At 40.5% G+C, this 19,371-nt stretch overlaps 1 protein-coding gene across 6 annotated transcripts in view; it reads left to right on the top strand.

The window, feature by feature from the left end:
• Positions 1-19,371, top strand: part of STXBP4 (syntaxin binding protein 4) — a 270,874-nt gene that overhangs the window by 173,381 nt on the left and 78,122 nt on the right. For 5 of the 6 annotated variants that reach the window (XR_006384565.1, XR_006384564.1, XR_006384562.1 and 2 more), the window contains exons 18-19: positions 407-473; positions 1,390-1,476. Coding sequence is in view for 1 of the 6 variants with exons in the window: in XM_044248640.1 (XP_044104575.1) it covers positions 407-440 (34 nt within the window). In the remaining 5 variants the exon portion in view is untranslated. Of the gene's footprint in view, positions 1-406; positions 474-1,389; positions 1,597-19,371 lie in introns of those variants that run through there. The other variant, XM_044248640.1, reaches the window with a different exon arrangement.

Below are 19,371 nucleotides of genomic sequence, written 5' to 3'. Positions count from 1 at the left end.
GGAAACAACAACAACAAAAAGGATGTATTTAGTATCTGTTGTCTCCACCACTTATGGGGGCAGATTCACTGCACTGGGTGCTCTTTCAGGATTTTTGTCTTACCAGAAAGTTAGAGTTGTCACAGATGGATATTTCCTTTTCCATCCTCTGGGGAGGGTCAGGTTGGATGGTAGAGCAGCCTGAGGCCTTCACTGCTGTACTGGATGTCAACTTAATTATTGCCCAGCAGTGTCGTTGAGTGAGGCGTCCTACAGGTTGCTCGAATTTGCCATCTATACGGTGCCATCGTCAAAGATCCTGAGTCTGTTTTCTCTCCATTGAGAACATTTGTGCAGTGAAAATGGTGAGGGAGTCTAGAAGAGCAAATGCCTCATTGGGTTTTTCACATTAACTCTTTGTACCTAGAGCCAGATCTGTAGGATTCTTCCTTTGGACCTAGTGCCTGGTGCAGGACATCGCCCAAAAACATCAGGTGAGCCTCTGACGACTTCGCAGGAAGCACAAAACCTTAGAGTCAATATGAGCTTACAAACCCCTCCAGTCCAGCCATCTTTCAAAGAAAAGGATCCTTTTAGGGCATTCCTAAACAAAACCTATTTAGGGCTTTGCTGGGATACTCCTATCAAGAAGGAAGTTAATAACTCCTTTTAAAAAATTCTTCTTTTGCCTAAAGATTTTTTTTTAATCTCATCTCTTACAACGTTCGACCAAGATACTGATTTATCAATAAGAAATCATCTGTGAATAGGTCTCCTTACATGCATTTCCTTTGCCTACCAGGGACTGCCTTCCCACCAGACTGGACTGGACACCTGTCCCTTTTGACCACATCCCACCATGGCGTTTTATAGCCCATGTGAATGGCATCACCCACATTGAAACTGTGACTCTCTCTCATGTTAGGAGGTGAATGGTGTCCTCCCCAAATTCTTAGTTTTTCCAAGCTCCCGGTCCTCAGAATGTGACCTTATTTGGAGATAGGTTCTTTATAAAGGTAATCGAGTTAAAATGAGGTCACAAGAGTGGGCCTTAATCCAATATCACTAGTATCCTTATTAAGAGGAAATTTGGAGATAGACACACATACACAGGGAGAACACCATGTGGAAATTGGAGTTATATGACCACAAGCCAAGGAGCTAGGAGAGCGGCCTGGAACAAAACCTTCCCTAGTGCCAACACCTCAGTCACTTGCCTCTAGTCACCATCACCATGAGACGGTAAGTTTCTGTTGTTTAAGCCACTCAGTTTGTGGTACTTGGTTCCAGCAGTCCTTGCAAACAAATACAAACCCCCGCCCAAATCCAGAATTGACCCCTTTAAATTAGAAAAACAGTAATAATCACAGTATTAACTACCTTGAGTGACTGGTTGATCATTCTTTGTAGATGTGAGTTCTTGTCCTGTGGAGATCAGAAGTCAGCTGCCTTGGAGGCATACCTGATTCTCCCCTTGTGGAGTGAGCTCATTAGACTGTTAGTACAAATGAACAAATCTCCCACTGCCCCATGGGCGTGACGTCCAGCCCTCTAATAACAAAGGCCCACAGTTGCATATTAGAATCACTCAGGGAGATTTTTAAAATTACACAGCCTAGCCAAAGCCCACATCCATTAAGTCTGGATCTCTGGGAGTGGGATCCAAGCACCTCTGTCTTAAAGATCTCCTGGTGATTCCAGAGTATAACAAGGTTGAGAATCATTCTCCTAGCCTCTCATGGGATCCAGGTAACTAAAACCTCCCAGACAAAAATTACATTCTTAGGTGCCTATATTTTTATTGTCACAAAATTGAAACCGCAGTCTTAACAATGTGTGGAATCAGACGCACATACACATCCTCCAACTGCATGATTTCCTTTGATAGCACTGAGCCTTTTCACGAATCTTTTTAATATTTTTTTATTTAATTTCTTTTCAGTGTAACAGAATTCATTGTTTATGCACCACACCTAGTGCTGCATGCAATACGTGCCCTCCGTAATTCCCACCACCTGGCTTTTCTCGTCGTCATCATCATCGTTGTTAATAATAATGTCCCCAAACTCACATTTATATAGAAGTTACAATTTAAAGTTAGCATCTCACAACAACGTGGTAGAGAAGTCATTCTTTTTATTTTGCATATGAACAAACAGAGGCTCAGATAAATGAAGTGACTTTCCCAAGTCGTGTGAGGGTTACCAACTTATCCCAATTTACCCTAGGACTTTCCCAGTTTTAAAACTGGAGGTCCCACAAACTGGGAACCTCTCCTCTGTCTTGGGCAAGCCAGGGTGGTAGGTCAACATGTACCAGTAGCAGGAGGCCGAGGTGAGTCCTCTGCTCTGAAGGACTGCCAAGCTTGCGTAAGCCAACCCCTCCTTTTGTGGAGGGGAGAAAATCTTGGGTCGGTCTCTAGAACTTCCATTCTTGGACACATGTATATACATTTGAGCATCATCCTAATGACAAAATTTTTTCAAATTCAGTCAAATTCGAAATCCAAGTTTTTATCACAACTCCCTCCTGTCATCCTCTCATAGACGCACCACAAATTTCATCAGTCACTGCTCCATTCTCCATAACCACAGTTTTTTCTTTCAAGAATACATAAAAGAGCCACAGAGTGTGTTACCTTCTGAGACGGACTTCTTTCACTCATCGTAATACCTTTGAGAGTCAGTCAACCGGGATGTTGTGTACATCAGTAGTTTGGTCACTTTCATTATCAAGGAGCATTCTGCTATATGGACATACCACCGTTTCTTTATCCACCCATTGAAAGACATCTAGGTTGTTTCCAAGTTTGGGTTATTTCGAATAGAGCTGCTGTAAATACTCATGCATTGGTGTTTGTTTTGCAATTGTGGTTAAAAAGGAAAACCCGTGATATAAAATTTGCGTCTCAGATTTTTTGTGTCAATATAAGTGTCCACTTCTCTAGAGATGCCCCAAAGCAGCATTGCTTGACCATATGATGTATTAGTTTTCTATTGCTGCCGTAACAAATCACCACAAACTTAATAGCTTAAACAGTACCATAATGTATTATTATCTCACAATTCTATAGATCAGAAGCCTAACATGGGCCTTAGTGGGCTACATCTAGTGGGGACATCCAAGCTGTCAGCAGGGCTGCCTTCCTTTCTGGAAGCTCTAGAAAAGAACTCCTTGGGGGGCCTGGGTAGCTCAGTTGGTTAAAAGTCTGACTCTCGGTTTTGGCTCAGGTCATGATCTCAGGGTCGCAGGATCGAGCCCCACATCAGACTCTGTGCTCAGCAGGGAATCTGCTTGACAATTCTCTCCCTCTGCTCCTCCCCATTCTCCATCTCCTCCTCCCCCCCCCAAATAGATAAATCTTCTTAAAAAGAGAAAAAAAGAACCCCTTTCCTTGCTCATTCCATTATTGTCAGAATTCAGTTTCTTGTGGTTGGAGATCTGAGAGCCCTAGATCCTTCCTTGGCTTGAGGTCCCATTTCTCCACATCCAAAGCTAGCAACAGCCAGATGTGTCCCATCTACATCACACCTCCCTCTGACCCAGCAAGAAATTCAGTGCTTTCAAGGACTCGTGATTAGAGTGGGCCTACCCAGATATTCCGGGATAGCATCACCATTTCAGAGTCCCTGCCCTAATCACATTGCAAAGTCCCCTTTGCCTTTGAAAGTAGTGATGTCATAAGTAGGGCATGAGCACCTTTTGGGCGACAGGAGTCTACCCGTCTTTTTAAGAAACTTCCAAGCTATTTTCAAGGATGGCTGTACCATTTTACATTTGCATGTGCTGTGTGAGAGTTCCAGTTGCTCCGTGTCCTTATTAGCACTTGGTGTTGTCATGATTGTTTTATTTTAGCCCTTCTCCTGGGTGTGTAGTAGTATCTTATCATGGTTTAAATCTGCATGCCCCTCATGGCAAATAATGTTGAACCATATTTCATGTGCTTATCTTCCATCTGTATATCCTCTTTGATGAAATGTCTGTTCAAGTCTCTTGCCCGTTTTAAAAATTGGGTTATTTATTCTCTTGCTATTGAGTTTTGGGAGTTCTTAATGTATTCTGGAGGCAAATCCTTTGTCAGTCATGTCATTTTCAAATATTCTCTTGCCTATGTCCAGTTTTGTACATTTCACCTAGATAACAGTTGTATACATACAGTTTTCCTGCACCTCAGCTTCTGTTAAGGTTGGCCTAGACTGCAGAGTGATTCAGTTTTGTGTTCTAAGCCAGGGTAAGTCATATCCGAAAATGGTTCTGCCTTCTCCTACTTCCAGTAGATCCCAGATATCCCCAAATGACAATTTAGTCCATTCATACATTCCTCTTAGAGAATACAACTTCTGCTCTATTAAAAAAAAAAAAGTTGTTATGAGATCACAGGATCTTAAAGAAAAACACTGATGTTTAAACCATGACATCTACAACTTCTTTCACACCAGTCCCCCTATAGTCTAACCAACATTGTGTGAATTTGGATGTAGCCTTCACAAGAGAAGCATTACCCAAGTCAAACGACCAGAAGTGACAGTGAATTTTGGGAACACTGCCGAGCCATTCCTAACAGAGTGGAGAGATTTCCCATATCACTGAGTTGTATAGATATACAGACACCAAATTTGCTTGGAACAATATGACTTCTGAGATCTAAAGACGCGTGTGGATGCTCATAGAGGACTTGCTGAAAGTTTGGCAGAGATGGGAAATTTTATTGCAGGCCTTCTGGAAATTTCCTTTCTGTGTCTGTATAAATAAGAACAGTAATTTGGAGCTGTCTTGAGACTTCTCTCCAAAAATCTGAAGTTGCCAGAAACCATCCCAGAGAGTTTGAAAATCATAATCTTACCTATACCAGGAAGAATTCTTTATCAGTCAGAAACCTGGCAGGACGTAGAAGCCACCACAGATGGCCCACCTAAAGGCACTTCTCAGAGATGTTTGGTGAGGGTTCAGGGAACAAGCACATGATGGTGAAGCACCCAGCAACCAACAGTAGCTGGAAGCCATTTCCATCGTTAGGGCTGAGGGATAAGGTCAGACAACGTATTGCCAGAGACCACTGAGAAATGGACCAGGGAGAAGGCTCCCTGCTGGAGCTGTAGTTGTACAGGGATGCAGCTACTGTCAGAACATGGTATCACAGCAAGAAGGGGCAGAAAGGAAGAGGGTTTGTCCTGACCCTGCTCTCTTCCCATCCTCCCTTCTACTGGGGGTGCTTCCCATTGCTGGAAGGAAGCCAGCCCAAAACATCCAGCTGGAGAGCCCCAGGAGGCATTCCACTGGGCTCCTCTTCTTCCCGGGACCGAGGGAGCAGGTGGAGGATAAGCAGCATATGGAGTAATCCAGGGATTCCTGATTTGTCTGCAAGAGGAGATCTGCTCTCTGGAAAGTATCATCACAATGAGTAAACAAACCATTTGTTTCTTGGTGGAGAATCCTTGCCTGCCTGCCTTCTAGGGGCACAGGTACTGCGTATCGATGGGATGTGCGCAGTCTTTGCTCTCGCAGAGCTTACAGCCCAGCAGGAGAGGCAGATGAGTAGACTCAGCAGAAGGAAGGAAGAGGGTGTGACAGTTATACATAGCAGAGACATCTAACACAAGAGAGATCAAGGAGGGCTTCTTGGAGGAAGTTATGTCTAAAAGGAGATTTAGATAATTTGTAAGTATTAGCCAGGTATGTGAGTGAGCAGGAAGGGAAGAGAGTTTCCTAGGTAAGGGCAGGGAGATGAGTAGAGAGTGTGATATAGTGGGGTTCAATATAGCCAGAGCATAGTTTGCAGGGGGCAAGAGGGGGTAGGCAACCCCCAAGGTAGGGGCAATGGGAATGGCCTGAAATAAGTCTAAAGAAGTGAGCATGGCCAGATCTCAAAAGACCTTATAAGCATGTTAAGAAGTTTGGACATGATCCTAAAAACAAGGGTGAGGAATGGAAAGATTTTAAGCAAGGTAACAATATCATCAGATTGTTTTAAGGTTCTCCAAAGTGTGAAGGACAGATGGGCAAGGAATAAGAACGGAGGAGTTTTCACAGACTGGCCCCTTCTCTGGCTGAGCCTCTGGCCAGCTGTCTCCAAACCTCTGAGCTTCTCTTCCCTCACCCCTAATGGCAAAGAAACAGTCGAACCTGCCCAGCCTACCTCACTGGATTGTGGCAAGCCGTGGATGGACATGAACAGGTTCTGGGAGCTCGAAAGCGCTGTCAAAGTCCCAAGCAGTGTTAGGATGAAAAGGAAATGTGGGTGATACGGTTACATTTTCCAAGGAATTCTGCGCAGTCCTCTGACCCGTTTCCCAAAGACCAGAGAGGAAATTGAGAATGAAGCACCACCGGAGCCAGCAGCACCCTGAAAAGAGCGTGCACATTCCATGGGTTTCGGAATGGGGATCTTGCCCTCCTGGCTGTGTGGCACCTGATCCCTGCCCAATAAATTGGAATTGATGAATGGCTGCGCGGGGCTTTGTTTTGTTTTGTTTTCATTTTTGCAAACCCTCTTATGACCACAGAGGGAAATCTAAATTAATGCCATATGCCTGTAAAAATCCCTCTGACATCTTTTATTGTAATGGAAGATGACAGTGGTTATCAGAGCAGAAAGAACATGCTTGAGTGAAAGTAAATACCAAACACCTTTTGGGAAACAAAGCACCTCCTGGTGACCTTTGCAGCTGTTCAGCTTCCTCAAGTTCGGCCGCCTGGAGTTGTCTAACGACAGCCTAACCAGGATTTTCCCTTGTTTCCAGGAGTGTGCCTCCTCCCTCTCCCTGGGCTGTGCAGAATTTTAAATGTCACAGTAATCACGTCTTTCTCCAGAATAACATGAAATATCATTGGAGCTTAATGGAGATGAACAAATGATCAAATTCAGATGTTACTGATATATTACATCGGAGGAATTACATCTATTTCACGAGCTGCAAATCCTCTGAATTGTGTAACACAATAAAAATGAAATAGCTAAAGCTGCTGTTTCTGAGTGCCTACCATGCATTCTACCCAGTTCCAAATAATTCACACCTATCCCCTCACTGAATGCCCCTGACAGACTTTTGAGGTGGGCATCAATATCCCCACTTAACACATAAATTCAGATAAATTCACTGCCCGCCCCCTTAGGCTGTATGGCCTTGTTGAAGTTACTGAACTGCTGTAAGCCTCATCTGCAGAACGGAAATAACCAGACCAAATTTATAAAATTGCTGAGGCTCGTACTGAATATGATGTTATGTGCAGCACATTAGTGCAGTTCCTGTGATGCCATCATCACTCACTGTATTAGGGTTCTCCAGAGAAACAAATAAGAGATACATGTGTATCACATATTTGCATGTATATGATTAATTATAAGAAACTGGCTCAAGCAGTTGTGGAGGCTGAGGAGTCTTGCCATCTGCAAGCTGGAAACTCAGGGAAGCCAAACATGTAGTTCCAGTCTGAGTCCACACATCTGAGAACCAGGAGAGCCAGGTTCAGTCCAAGTGCAAGAGAAAGCCAATGTGCTGGCTGGAAACAGGTAAGGGGAAAGAATTTCTTTCCTACTCAGCCCTGTGTTCTATACAAGTCTTCAACAGATTGAATGGGACCCACCCACATTGCAGAGGTCGGTTTGTTTTACTCAGCCTACCAATTCAAACTGTAATTTCATCCAGAAATCCCCCCACAGACACACCCAGATATAATGTTTAACCAAATAGCTGAGCAATCTGTGGTCCAGTCAAGCTGGCACATATAATCTGGTATTTTCCGTAGCACTTACTAAATGGTGCTTTGTTAGCAATATTGTTCTATTGTTATTGCTCTGAACCTGGCATTCTATGTCTGTCTAGCCACTGTATCACATTGCCTCAAAACCAAAGACAATCATTAGCATAATGATAACAAAATCAGAAGCCTCATGTAATTTTTTCTTCCCTCCAAAAATTGTGTAACATCTTGTGCATTTAACTCATGCTAAGCGTTCTAACCAATGGGACTATTTCCCCTAAAACTCTTGGGAAAAGATGAGGATGAATGATAGTAATTCAGAAATTGGACAATGCTACATATTGATCCCTAGAGTACTAAAAAATGAGGGGCTTCGTTATCAGTGTCTTGCCAGCCCTGTAGGCTAGGGCTATGAGTGTAGGTAACCAAGCAGGGGAAAAGCTTAGACCATGAATTAAAAGGCACATCCTCAGCTGAAGTATCTTATCAGTCTCCCATATCACACTAAATAAAAAAGAAAAACAAATCTGAAAGCAAAAAGATATAGATCAATCGATAGATAAATCGATAGATAGATCTATCTCCATTCATCCAAAATGTCCCATGGCACTCTCCTGGACCCAAACCTGTATTTCACTTACTAAGATGCCTGCCACCCACCACCTCCATGTCTGATGGTGGGATCAGAAAGAGCTTAGCTTGGACTGCAGTCCTGCCATGTGCTAACAATGTTACCTTGAGCCTGGTACTCATTTCTGAGCTTCAGGAGCTCCTTCCATTGGGCATAAAACCAACTCCACATAGCCCTTGGGAAAGTTAAGGAAAGTTCTTTTTGTTCTGTTTTGGTTTTTTGGAAGACTTTATTTATTTATTTGAGAAAGAAGGAGAAAACAGAGCTTGAGAGCTCAAGCTAGGGGGAGGGGCAGAGGGAGAGGGAGAAGCAGATTCCGTGGAACCCAGTACAGGACCCTGGGATCGTGACCTGAGCCAAGACAGAGGCTTAACCAACTGGACCACCCAGGTGCCCCCAGGAAATTCTTAGATTTGTGTCTGGCACTTAATAAGGCCTCCATAAACGTGAGCTTCCTTTCCATTCTCCATTTCCCACCTCAAAAAGTAATCTCTCCTTAAATTACTATTGCTTTTAGTTGTCTAAAATATGGCATTCCCTCTTTTCTGAATAAGGAGATAACTAGAGCTAAAGCAACCATCAAGCCTACTTTACTAAGCTTTTTTATGGGTTGTAAAGTGAAGAAGAGATGTTCAGGTGAGATTTCCAACCCTGCCCACTCCTCCACTTCAACTAGAATTCATTTTGTTCACTTTATGTACACATGCTTCCATTAAGATTACATTTTTTTAATATATATTTTATTTATTTATTTATTTGTCAGAGGGAGAGAGAGCGAGCACAGGCAGACAGAATGGCAGGCAGAGGCAGAGGGAGAAGCAGGCTCCCTGCCGAGCAAGGAGCCCGATGTGGGACTCGATCCCAGGATGCTGGGATCATGACCTGAGCCGAAGGCAGCTGCCCAACCAACTGAGCCACCCAGGCGTACAAAGGATTCCTCAGAGAATGATTGCAAGCCATGATCTAACACAACTCCATTTTAGAGATGAGGAAACAGAGACTCCAAAGGGGAACCCTCTTACACTGTTGGTGGGAATGCAAGTTGGTGCAGCCTCTTTGGAGAACAGTGTGGAGATTCCTCAAGAAATTAAAAATAGAGCTTCCCTATGACCCTGCAATTGCACTCCTGGGTATTTACCCCAAAGATACAGATGTCGTGAAAAGAAGGGCCATCTGTACCCCAATGTTTATAGCAGCAATGGCCACAGTCGCCAAACTATGGAAAGAACCAAGATGCCCTTCAACGGATGAATGGATAAGGAAGATGTGGTCCATATACACTATGGAGTATTATGCCTCCATCAGAAAGGATGAATACCCAACTTTTGTAGCAACATGGACGGGACTGGAAGAGATTATGCTGAGTGAAATAAGTCAAGCAGAGAAAGTCAATTATCATATGGTTTCACTTATTTGTGGAGCATAACAAATAGCATGGAGGACAAGGGGCGTTAGAGAGGAGTAGGGAATTTGGGTGAATTGGAAGGGGAGGTGAACCATGAGAGACTATGGACTCTGAAAAACAGTCTGAGGGGTTTGAAGTGGCGGGGGGGGGAGGTTGGGGTACCAGGTGGTGGGTATTATAGAGGGCACGGCTTGCATGGAGCACTGGGTGTGGTGAAAAAATAATGAATACTGTTTTTCTGAAAATAAATAAATTGGAAAAAAAAAAAGAAGTAATTGGAAAAAAAAAAAAAAAAGGTAAGCAACCAGTCCTACAACAATTTGGGACAGAACACGGGCCCCCTAGGTCACTTGTGCTTTCTGTCATTTTATGCTGTACCACCTCAGTATGCCGGAGTGGGAATGGTAATGTGATATGAGAGGAAAGCCTCTATCATCACAAAGAAACAGGGTTGGCCCACACTTACACTGAGGGGAGTTTCTAACAAAGAGACTTCAGACAGGACAGACTTACAAGAACCCAGAGGTCATGATAGGATACGTAAGGTGCGCCATGCAGCCTGTGGAAGTCCAAACCTCTCTTCTGGGTTTCTTTCTATTCCAGAACTTCACCCTACTTCATGTTAACTGACATAAAATAATCCATGTTTTGTTTTCTGCTAGAAAAGTTGAGTTTATTCAATTTTACTGAAGATTGGGGGGGGTGTAGATGGTGGGGGCAGGCATGCAAGTGTCATACCACTAAGCTCACAATCTCTATCATACTGGCATCTCTTTCTTAACCTTTTCCCTTATTTCTCCTCACCTCTTCCATCAATGTTGCCACATAAAACGCCAAATTCTTCTCTCATTTTGTAGAGCTATTCCATCTTTCTCCCCTTCTTGAGTATCCAAATCTATCCACATGCTCAGTGGGTTTGAAAAAGTCTTCAAGCTATCAATAACCACCCATCTTAAAATATAGTTGTGGTTATAGGTAGAAAAAATATTTAATAAAGCCTGAAATTGAATTATATTATATTATAGGAAAAACAGAGGTGTCTATGATAAAATGAGAAGTTAGTGCAGTGGTCTTGAATTTTTCCTACTTAAATTTTACTTCCCTTTGGAATGGTGTAATAATCCTTGCCTCCAACTTGCCCAAACCCTGGAGAATGTTATATTCACCTTAAAACTCGGGACACAGGCTTAGGATCTAATTCTTCTCCTTGGTTCCCTTAGGCAGCACAGAGAGGGGACAATTTTGTATTAAAATAATTAAATAGCTTTTGAAATGGCAGACTGAGTAGTCTAACCAACACTCTCACTGAGGACAACTAGAAAATCTGGACATTTTATTTTTATCTGCTCAAAGTCACCAGAGAGCTAAAAAGTAAAGTAATAAAATAATAATTTTTAAAAAGCAATGAGAAATTATGAGACTGAGATTTGAAAAAAGATTGAAATCAACAGAAATAAATTCAACAATTGGACTTCTCTGCTTTTAGAGTGTCTACTAATTCCAGAAGGGATTGGTGAGAGTCCAAGTTACTGAACAGAAATTTTAACAGATTAATTAGAATTAGAGAGATCCAAAGTTAGATCGCAGAGTCACCAAAGAAGCACTGATAAACTTTTGAAATGCTAAAAGCGCAACATGGTATGAGTAAGAATAAGATGGAAGATTAACCCATAAAGAATTTGAAGCCAAGATTCAAATCATTTCAGTCCCTGAAATTGGACTAATATGACCTCAGATTTATAGTGGCCCTGGCTATCTTCCATAAGCAAACATACATCCTCTTTGGGCAAAGAAAACATTATCAGAAGACTTTTCCCCCTAATTTTCATCATACAATTCCAGGACATAATCAAAAGGAACAAAGCACTATGAGAAGACAAGGCAAAACACACAAGAACCAGAGAAAACAGAAAAAGATCCAGGTAGTTCTAGATAATAAAATTATTAGTCATAGACTTTAGGATAACAATGCTTATAAAGGAAATTAAAAAATGGAATTCAGAATTTTGGCCAATAATTGGAAACTACAAAAAATAATCAAATGGAAATTTTAGAACTAAATATATATATATTTATTGTATATATTTATATATATTTATATATATATATTTATTGTATATATATATACAATAACCTAAAAATAAGAACTCCATGGGTGTGTTTAACAGTATTAGACACAATGTAGATAGAAGAAAATATCCAGAACTATGCAAGAAGGAAAAATAGGATAAAAATATAGGAAACTTAAGGGCATGTGAAATACACTTAAGGGGTACCAGAGTGGCACAGTTGGTTAAGCATCTAACTCTTGGTTTCAGCTCAGGTTGTGATCTCAGAGTCATGAGATTGAGCCACACTTTGGGCTTCATGCTCAGTGTAGAGCCTGCTTGAGTTTCTCTCTCTCTCTCCCTCTGCTCCTCACCCCTATGCTCTCTCTCTCTTAAATAAACAAATACTTAAAAAATAAGAAATACACTGAAAAGGGCTAACATGTGTAATGAGTCTCCGAGTGAGAATATAGAAAGAATGTGGAAGAAAAAATATTTGAAGATATATTGGTTGATTTAAAAAAAAAACTGACAAAAGACTTAAGTCATAAATTCAAGAATTCTTAAAATTTCAAGCAAGACAAACACAAAGAAACCCACACCTAGACACATAATGGTAAAATTGCTGATGACCAAAGACAAAAAGAAAATACTAAAAGCAGTCAGGAAAAAAAAAAAAAGGAGAGAGAGAGAGAGACTTATTACTGTCTCAGCAGAAATAATGAAAGACAGAACACAATAGAATTATTTCTACAAACACCTTGCCACTTTAGAATACCCAGCAATAATAGCCTTTGAGAATAAAGGTGAAATTAAAATATCTTCAGACAAAAATAGAATTCAACAGATCCATAACAAATGAAGTTTTGGGCACCTGGGTGGCTCAGTGGGTTAAAGCCTCTGCCTTCAGCTCAGGTCATGATCCCAGGGTCCTGGGATCGAGTCCCTCATCGGGCTCTCTGCTCAGCGGGGAGCCTGCTTCTTCTTCTTCTCTCTCTCTGCCTACTTGCGGTCTTTCTGTCAAATAAATAAATAAAATCTTTTAAAAATTTTAAAAAAATGAAGTTTTTTAGGAGAAAAGAAATTATTCCAGGTGGAAGCTGAGAGATGAAGGGAGGAATACAGATCAATTAAAAGAGTAAATATGTGGTTAGAGTTCAGTGGATATTAGCTGCATTAAGCAATAATAATTGTGTCTGGTAATTTAAAATATATGTAAACTTATTGATATGCAACAACAATAGTATATGAATTAAAGGGTATAGTTTGAATATTTGTAGGTCCTTGCACTGTACAGAAGGAAGGTAATAAGTATTAAATAACACTAGCCTTTGCTAGGTTATAATGCATGTTGTAATATTTAGGGCAGCCAATCTCTAGGGTAAATGTGTCCACCCAAATTCTTATGTTGAATCCTTACTCCCCAATGTGATTATATCAGGAGGTAATTAGGATCTTAGGAGGTAATTAGGATCAACTGAGGTGACGAGTAGCGCCATCATGAATGAGATCAGTGCCTTCTAAGGATCATGAGAGAGGTTGATCTCTCTCTCTCTCTTTCCACCACATATGGATATGGAGAGAAGTTGGCCATCTGCAACCCAGAAGAGGTCTCTCACCAGAACCCAACCATGCTGACACCTTGATCTATGTCTTTCTGCCTCCAGAACTGTGAGAAATAAATTTCTATTATAGATAAGCCATCTAGTTTATGGTATTTTGTTAGAGTAGCCAAAACTGACTAAGATACCACAAAAATATTAGTACAAGTATATAACTACCAAGGTAAAAGAGAGGGAAAATGAAACAATGAAAATAATCAATATATAAGAAGACAAGAAATACAGAATATAAGAATATATACCAGTTGGCATAAACAGAAATCTTACAGTAAAATGAGAGCTTCAAACCAAAGATATCAGTGATAAATTAAATGTTAATGGACCAAATATTACAATTAAAGGCAAAGATTTCCACACTTTATAGCAAAACAAAGCTCAACTATCAACTGTTCACAAGATTCATCTGAAACATGGAGATATTGTTAAAGGATATAAAAAGTAAAAGATGCCGCCTGTGGCTCAGTTGGTTAAGCAACTGCCTTCAGCTCAGGTCATAATCCTGGAGTCCCACATCAGGCTCCCAGCTCCACAGAGAGTCTGCTTCCCCCTCTGACCTTCTCCATTCTCTCTCTCTCTCTCTCTCTCTCTCTCTCTCTCTCTCCCTGTCTCCAGTAAATAAATAAAATCTTTAAAAGAAAAAAAAAAAAGAATGACAACAGAATGGAAGAAGATATTTGCAAATGACATATCTGATAAAGGGTTAGTATCTAAAATATATAAAGAACTTGTGAAACACCCCCAAAACAAATAATCCAATTAAAAATGGGCAGAAGACATGAATGGACATTTTTCCAAAGAAGACATACAGATGGCCAACAGGCACATGAAAAGATACTCAGCATCATTCATCATCAGGGAAATACAAATCAAAACCTCAATGAGATACCATCTCACTCCTGTCAGACTATAAAATCCACAACACAAGAAACAACAGGTGTAGGTGAGGATGCAAAGAAAGGGGAACCCTCTTGCACTGCTGGGAATGCAAACTGATGCAGCCACTCCGGAAAACAATATGTAAAGTCCTCAAGAAGTTAAAAATAGATCTACCCTACAATTCAGCAATTGCACTGCTAGCTATTTATATAAGGAATACAAAAATACTAATTTGAAGGGGTACATGTACCCCAATGGTGTTTGTTTGTTTGTTTTAATTTTATTTATTTGACAGAGAGAGATCACAAGTAGGCTGAGAGGCATGCAGAGAGTGAGAGGGAAGCAGGTTCCTGTTGCGGGGCTTAATCCCAAGACCCTGAGATCATGACCTGAGTGGAAGGCAGAGGCTTAACCCACTGAGACACCCAGGTGTGTTGTTGTTGTTGTTTAAAATTTTACTTATTTGAGAGACTTATTGAGGCTCCCTCTGTACTCTCCCTCTCCCTCTCTCAAAGCAGACTCCCTGCTGAGCAGCATAATATGGGGCTGGATCCCAGCACTTGGAGATCATGACTTGATGGTGCCTGGGTGGCTCAGTCATTGGGTCCTGGGATTGAGCCCTGCATCTGGCGCTCTGCTCATCAGGAAGCCTGCTTCTCCCTCCCCCACTCCCTCTGCTTGTATTCCCTCTCTCACTGTGTCTCTGTCTGTCAAATAAAAATAAAATCTTTAAAAAATAAAAATAAAATAATAAACTTCATAATAAAAAAAGGCTTTCATTTGCTAGGTAGATGTGGTAGTTACACATTTCTATGCACCAGATAACATAGGCCAGATATATATATATATAAAGCAACAACTGAGAGAACTAAAAGGAGAAATAGATTAGTCTAATATCTTAGGAGTTTTTAATCTTACTTCTTTCAGTAACAGTATAAGTAGTCAAAAACTATCAGTGAAGATATGGACTTCTAAACAACACATTGGTAAAGATAATCTACTTATAGCTTATGGACATTCTACTCAATATTGTTGTATACACATTCTTTCCAAATACATATGAATTGGTTAAAAGTTAACTGTATCATTGGTCATAAAACAAGTCTTAACCAATGTCAAAGAAATGAAATCCTACAGAATATATTTTTAGACCATAGTGCAATTAAGCTAAGAATGAATGACCAAAAAAACTACAAATTCCCATGTGTTTGAAAATTAAGGGATGCCCTTCTAAATAACTCATTGTTCAAAAGAAGAAATCAATGTATTTTTTTAAAAACTGGCTTATTTATTTATTTATTTTTAATTTCTTTTCAGTGTACCAGAATTTATTGTTTATGTTCCACACCCAGTTCTCCATGCAATACATGCCCTCCATAACACCCATCACCAGGTTCACCCAACCTCCCACCCCCCCACCCCTTTAAAACCCTCAGATTGTTTTTCAGAGTCCATAGTCTCTCATGGTTCATCTCCCTCTCCAATTTCCCCCAACTCCCCTCTCCCCTCCATCTCCCCATGTCCTCCATGTTATTTGTTATGCTCCACAAATAAGTGAAACCATATGATAATTGACTCTCTCTGCTTGACTTATTTCACTCAGCATAATCTCTTCTAGTCCCATCCATGTTGATACAAAAGTTGGGTATTCATCCTTTCTGATGGTGGCATAACACTCCATTGTATATATGGACCACATCTTCCTTATCCATTCGTCCATTGAAGGGCATCTTGGTTCTTTCCACAGTTTGGCGACCGTGGCCATTGCTGCTATAAACATTGGGGTACAGATGGCCCTTCTTTTCACTACATCTGTATCTTTGGGGTAAATACCCAGTAGTGCAATGGCAGGGTCATAGGGAAGCTCTATTTTTAATTTCTTAAGGAATCTCCACACTGTTTTCCAAAGTGGCTGCACCAACTTGCATTCCCACTGACAGTGTAAGAGGGTTCCTCTTTCTCTGTATCCTTCTAAATAACTCATTATTCAAAAGAAATATGTATTTATAAATATTTAAGTATTTATTTATTTATTTATAAAGATTTAATTTATTCATTTGAGACAGAGAGATACAGAGAGAGAGCATGAGCAGGGAGAGAGGCAGAGGGAAAGGGAGAGGCAGGCTCCCTGGCAGGGAGCCTGAGGCAGGACTCAATCCCAGGACCTGGAGATCATGACCTGAGCCAAAGGCAGATGCTTAGCCATCTGAGCCACCCAGGTGCCCCAAAATCAAAATTAGAAAATATTTTAAACTAAAAGATCAAGAAAAGAGTGTATAAAAATACTTATAGGTTGCATCTTACAGGAAATCTCTACCTTTAAATGTATGTATTATAAAAATAGAAAGACAAAAAGTGATGAGCCATGCAATCTTCTTAAGAAATTAGAAATAGAAGAGCAATTTCCAAAGAAAATGGAATAGGAAAAGAATAGTAGAAGCAGAAATTAAGGACAGGGAGAACAAACTTATAATAAAATCAGCAAAGACCAAAGTTGATCTTTTGAAAAGAGTAATAAAATTGACTATGTAATAATAAAAGTAACTATCTAGCAAGACTAATCAAGAGAAAAACAGAAGAAAAATAACCCATGTTAGGTAAGAAAAAAGGAAAAATCATTACAGATCTTATAGCTACTAAAAAAGGTAAGAGAATATTATAAACAATTTAGGCCATTAAATTTTAAACTTGGATAAAGTAGAAAAATTAACATTAAAAATATAATTTATTAAAACTAACATGGGAAAAATGGAATATATGAATCATCCTCTAACATCAAAGAAATTGAAAACATAATTTTAAACTTTCCACAAAGAAAACTCAGTGCCAAATGGCTTCACTAGTGTACTTTACCAACGTTTAAAGAAGACAGCCAATTATATACAAACTGCTTCAGAGAACATCATCAAATGGAAAACTCCCAAACTTACTTTATGAGGCCAACAAAATCGTTATGCCAAAATCTGACATGGAGATTACAAGAAGTGAACAGGACAGGATCATCTCAGTCACAAAGATGCAAAAATCATAAACATAATGGGAAATAAACTACAGAAATGTTTGAAAAGGTTTAATGTATTATGAGCAAGAAAGATTTATTCTGAGAAAGCAAGATTGGTCTGATGTTGAAAAACTTGAACAATTAAGTCATCACATTAGCAAAATAAGGGCTAATTATCACATTTTCATCTTAATGGAGAAAAAGCATTTAACAGAAGTCATCTCCATTCTATGATTTTAAAATCTCGACAAGCCCCAGGTAGAAAGGAATTTTCTTAATCTTACAAAGCACCTATACAAAAAATCCACAGCAAAAATCATACTTCAGGGTGAAACATCCTATGTTTCAGACTGCTTTGTCATCTGCTGGCTCCACCCATGAATCCTGAGCCCCAGCCCTGGACAACAATTTGCAGCTTCCCAAACTGAAAATTACGTAAGCCAACCCCATTGCACACATTCTCCATGAAACAGAGGTCCTGTTGCTATTGTACAAGTACATATTTATAAGCACCTCTCAAATTATTGCTGACACTAAAACATAAATGAATTTATGACCAAAAAATATGAATTAAAGAAGTAGTTTGGGACAAATGCCTTTAGATACTGAATGCCACGCATCGGAGTGGATAAAAACAGTATGTGGAAAGGAAGGTTCTAGCTATATTTCAAGCTAACATCAACAGGGAAAAGAGATTTTAAGAATTAGTTGTTCCACTGTATATTAGTACTTACAACACAAACCAAATTAGAAGGAACTTGGGTGGTTTTGTTTAGTAAATCAAACCATGTAGTGTTGGAAAAAAGCCAAGTATATAAGGAAAATATATCCTTACTGGAATGCAAATGGGAAAAAATATGCTGTGTCCCAGATCCTAAAAGATGCATGATGTTTACATCAAAAGGACACACAAAGAAGTGTGAAAGGAAGGTTAATTTGAGGATTAAAAAAAAAATGAACTCCTGACTCGGAGAAGAGGTAATAAAATGATGAAATCATTTTATCTGTGTTGTAGCGCATGGTCTTTGGAGGGAGACTAACCTGGGGAGAAACACACAAGGTCCTTGGGATCTTCTGCCAATCAGTTAACCTCTCTGAGGACCAGTTGTCACGAAGTTTAAAATGGCAAATGGATGTGATATAAGTGTCCCCCCATCAACCAAAAAAAAAGTCTCTTTTTCTGCAGTCATTCCTCCTGCCCCACTTGAAAGCTACATCCTCATTTTCCCAGATGACAAGAGTAAGACAAGATCCTCTAAAATTTCCTTATGAGATCCAAAATTAAAAGCTCATTCCTCAAATTAAAAGGGACAAAGAAACCACAAAAGGTAGCCGTTGAAATGAGCCTCTCAACCGTGGGGCTAAGGAGTTCACTGACGGATGAGCGCTGCCTTATGCAGATAGAGTATTCCGCAAATCTGTTCCAGACCTCCGCTGAAGTTTCTGCCTCCCTCGGGAACGTATTACCATCATTAATGCACACCGGGATGGCCAGCATTCCCTCCAACTAGGTGTGCACGAAAGTAGGTTACATGCTCACTCTCAGGGAGGATGATTTGCAAAAGGAGACCAGAGAAGCAGGGTGTTCATGCATGTGCAAAAACCTTGCTGAGAAGATGACTCGTTACATTAGAGGTGATGGAGCTTCCTTAGGAACCAGGAAAACTCAGTTATGTTGTTAAGAGTATGCACAAGTATGTGCTGAACTGTGCTCTGCCCTTGATTCTTGCCAAAAGGGCTGAGTGACAGCAATGCTTATTTTGTGGAGGTTGTTTTGTTGTTGTTGTTGCTTTTTAAGTCCAGAGCTCTATGGAACCCTTTTGTAGAATGTCTGAGACTAGACAAATCCCATATCATGTGAGCCATCCCAAACCTGGCTGGGCTCAGAGATGGATGATATGCCACTCGGCCTGGCCCCTATTCCTCTCAGAATGGATTCAGGAAATGGGGACATACCATTGACAAAGCTCCCCACCATATGAGGATGTATTGAGAGAACACGTCTGAACGTGGCCTCCCCCTGGAGGCTGCCAAGAACCTGGAAGAGGAGGAAGGAGGTATCTAGAGAAGGGGATGGCTGAGAAGGAGATAAGCTTTGGCCCTCCAGA

The sequence above is a fragment of the Neovison vison genome, chromosome 5 (genome assembly GCF_020171115.1).
Source record: "Neovison vison isolate M4711 chromosome 5, ASM_NN_V1, whole genome shotgun sequence".
Lineage (NCBI taxonomy): Eukaryota > Metazoa > Chordata > Mammalia > Carnivora > Mustelidae > Neogale > Neogale vison.
The sequence above is the reverse complement of the archived record's forward strand: the minus strand, read 5'-3'. Positions and strand labels throughout refer to the sequence as shown.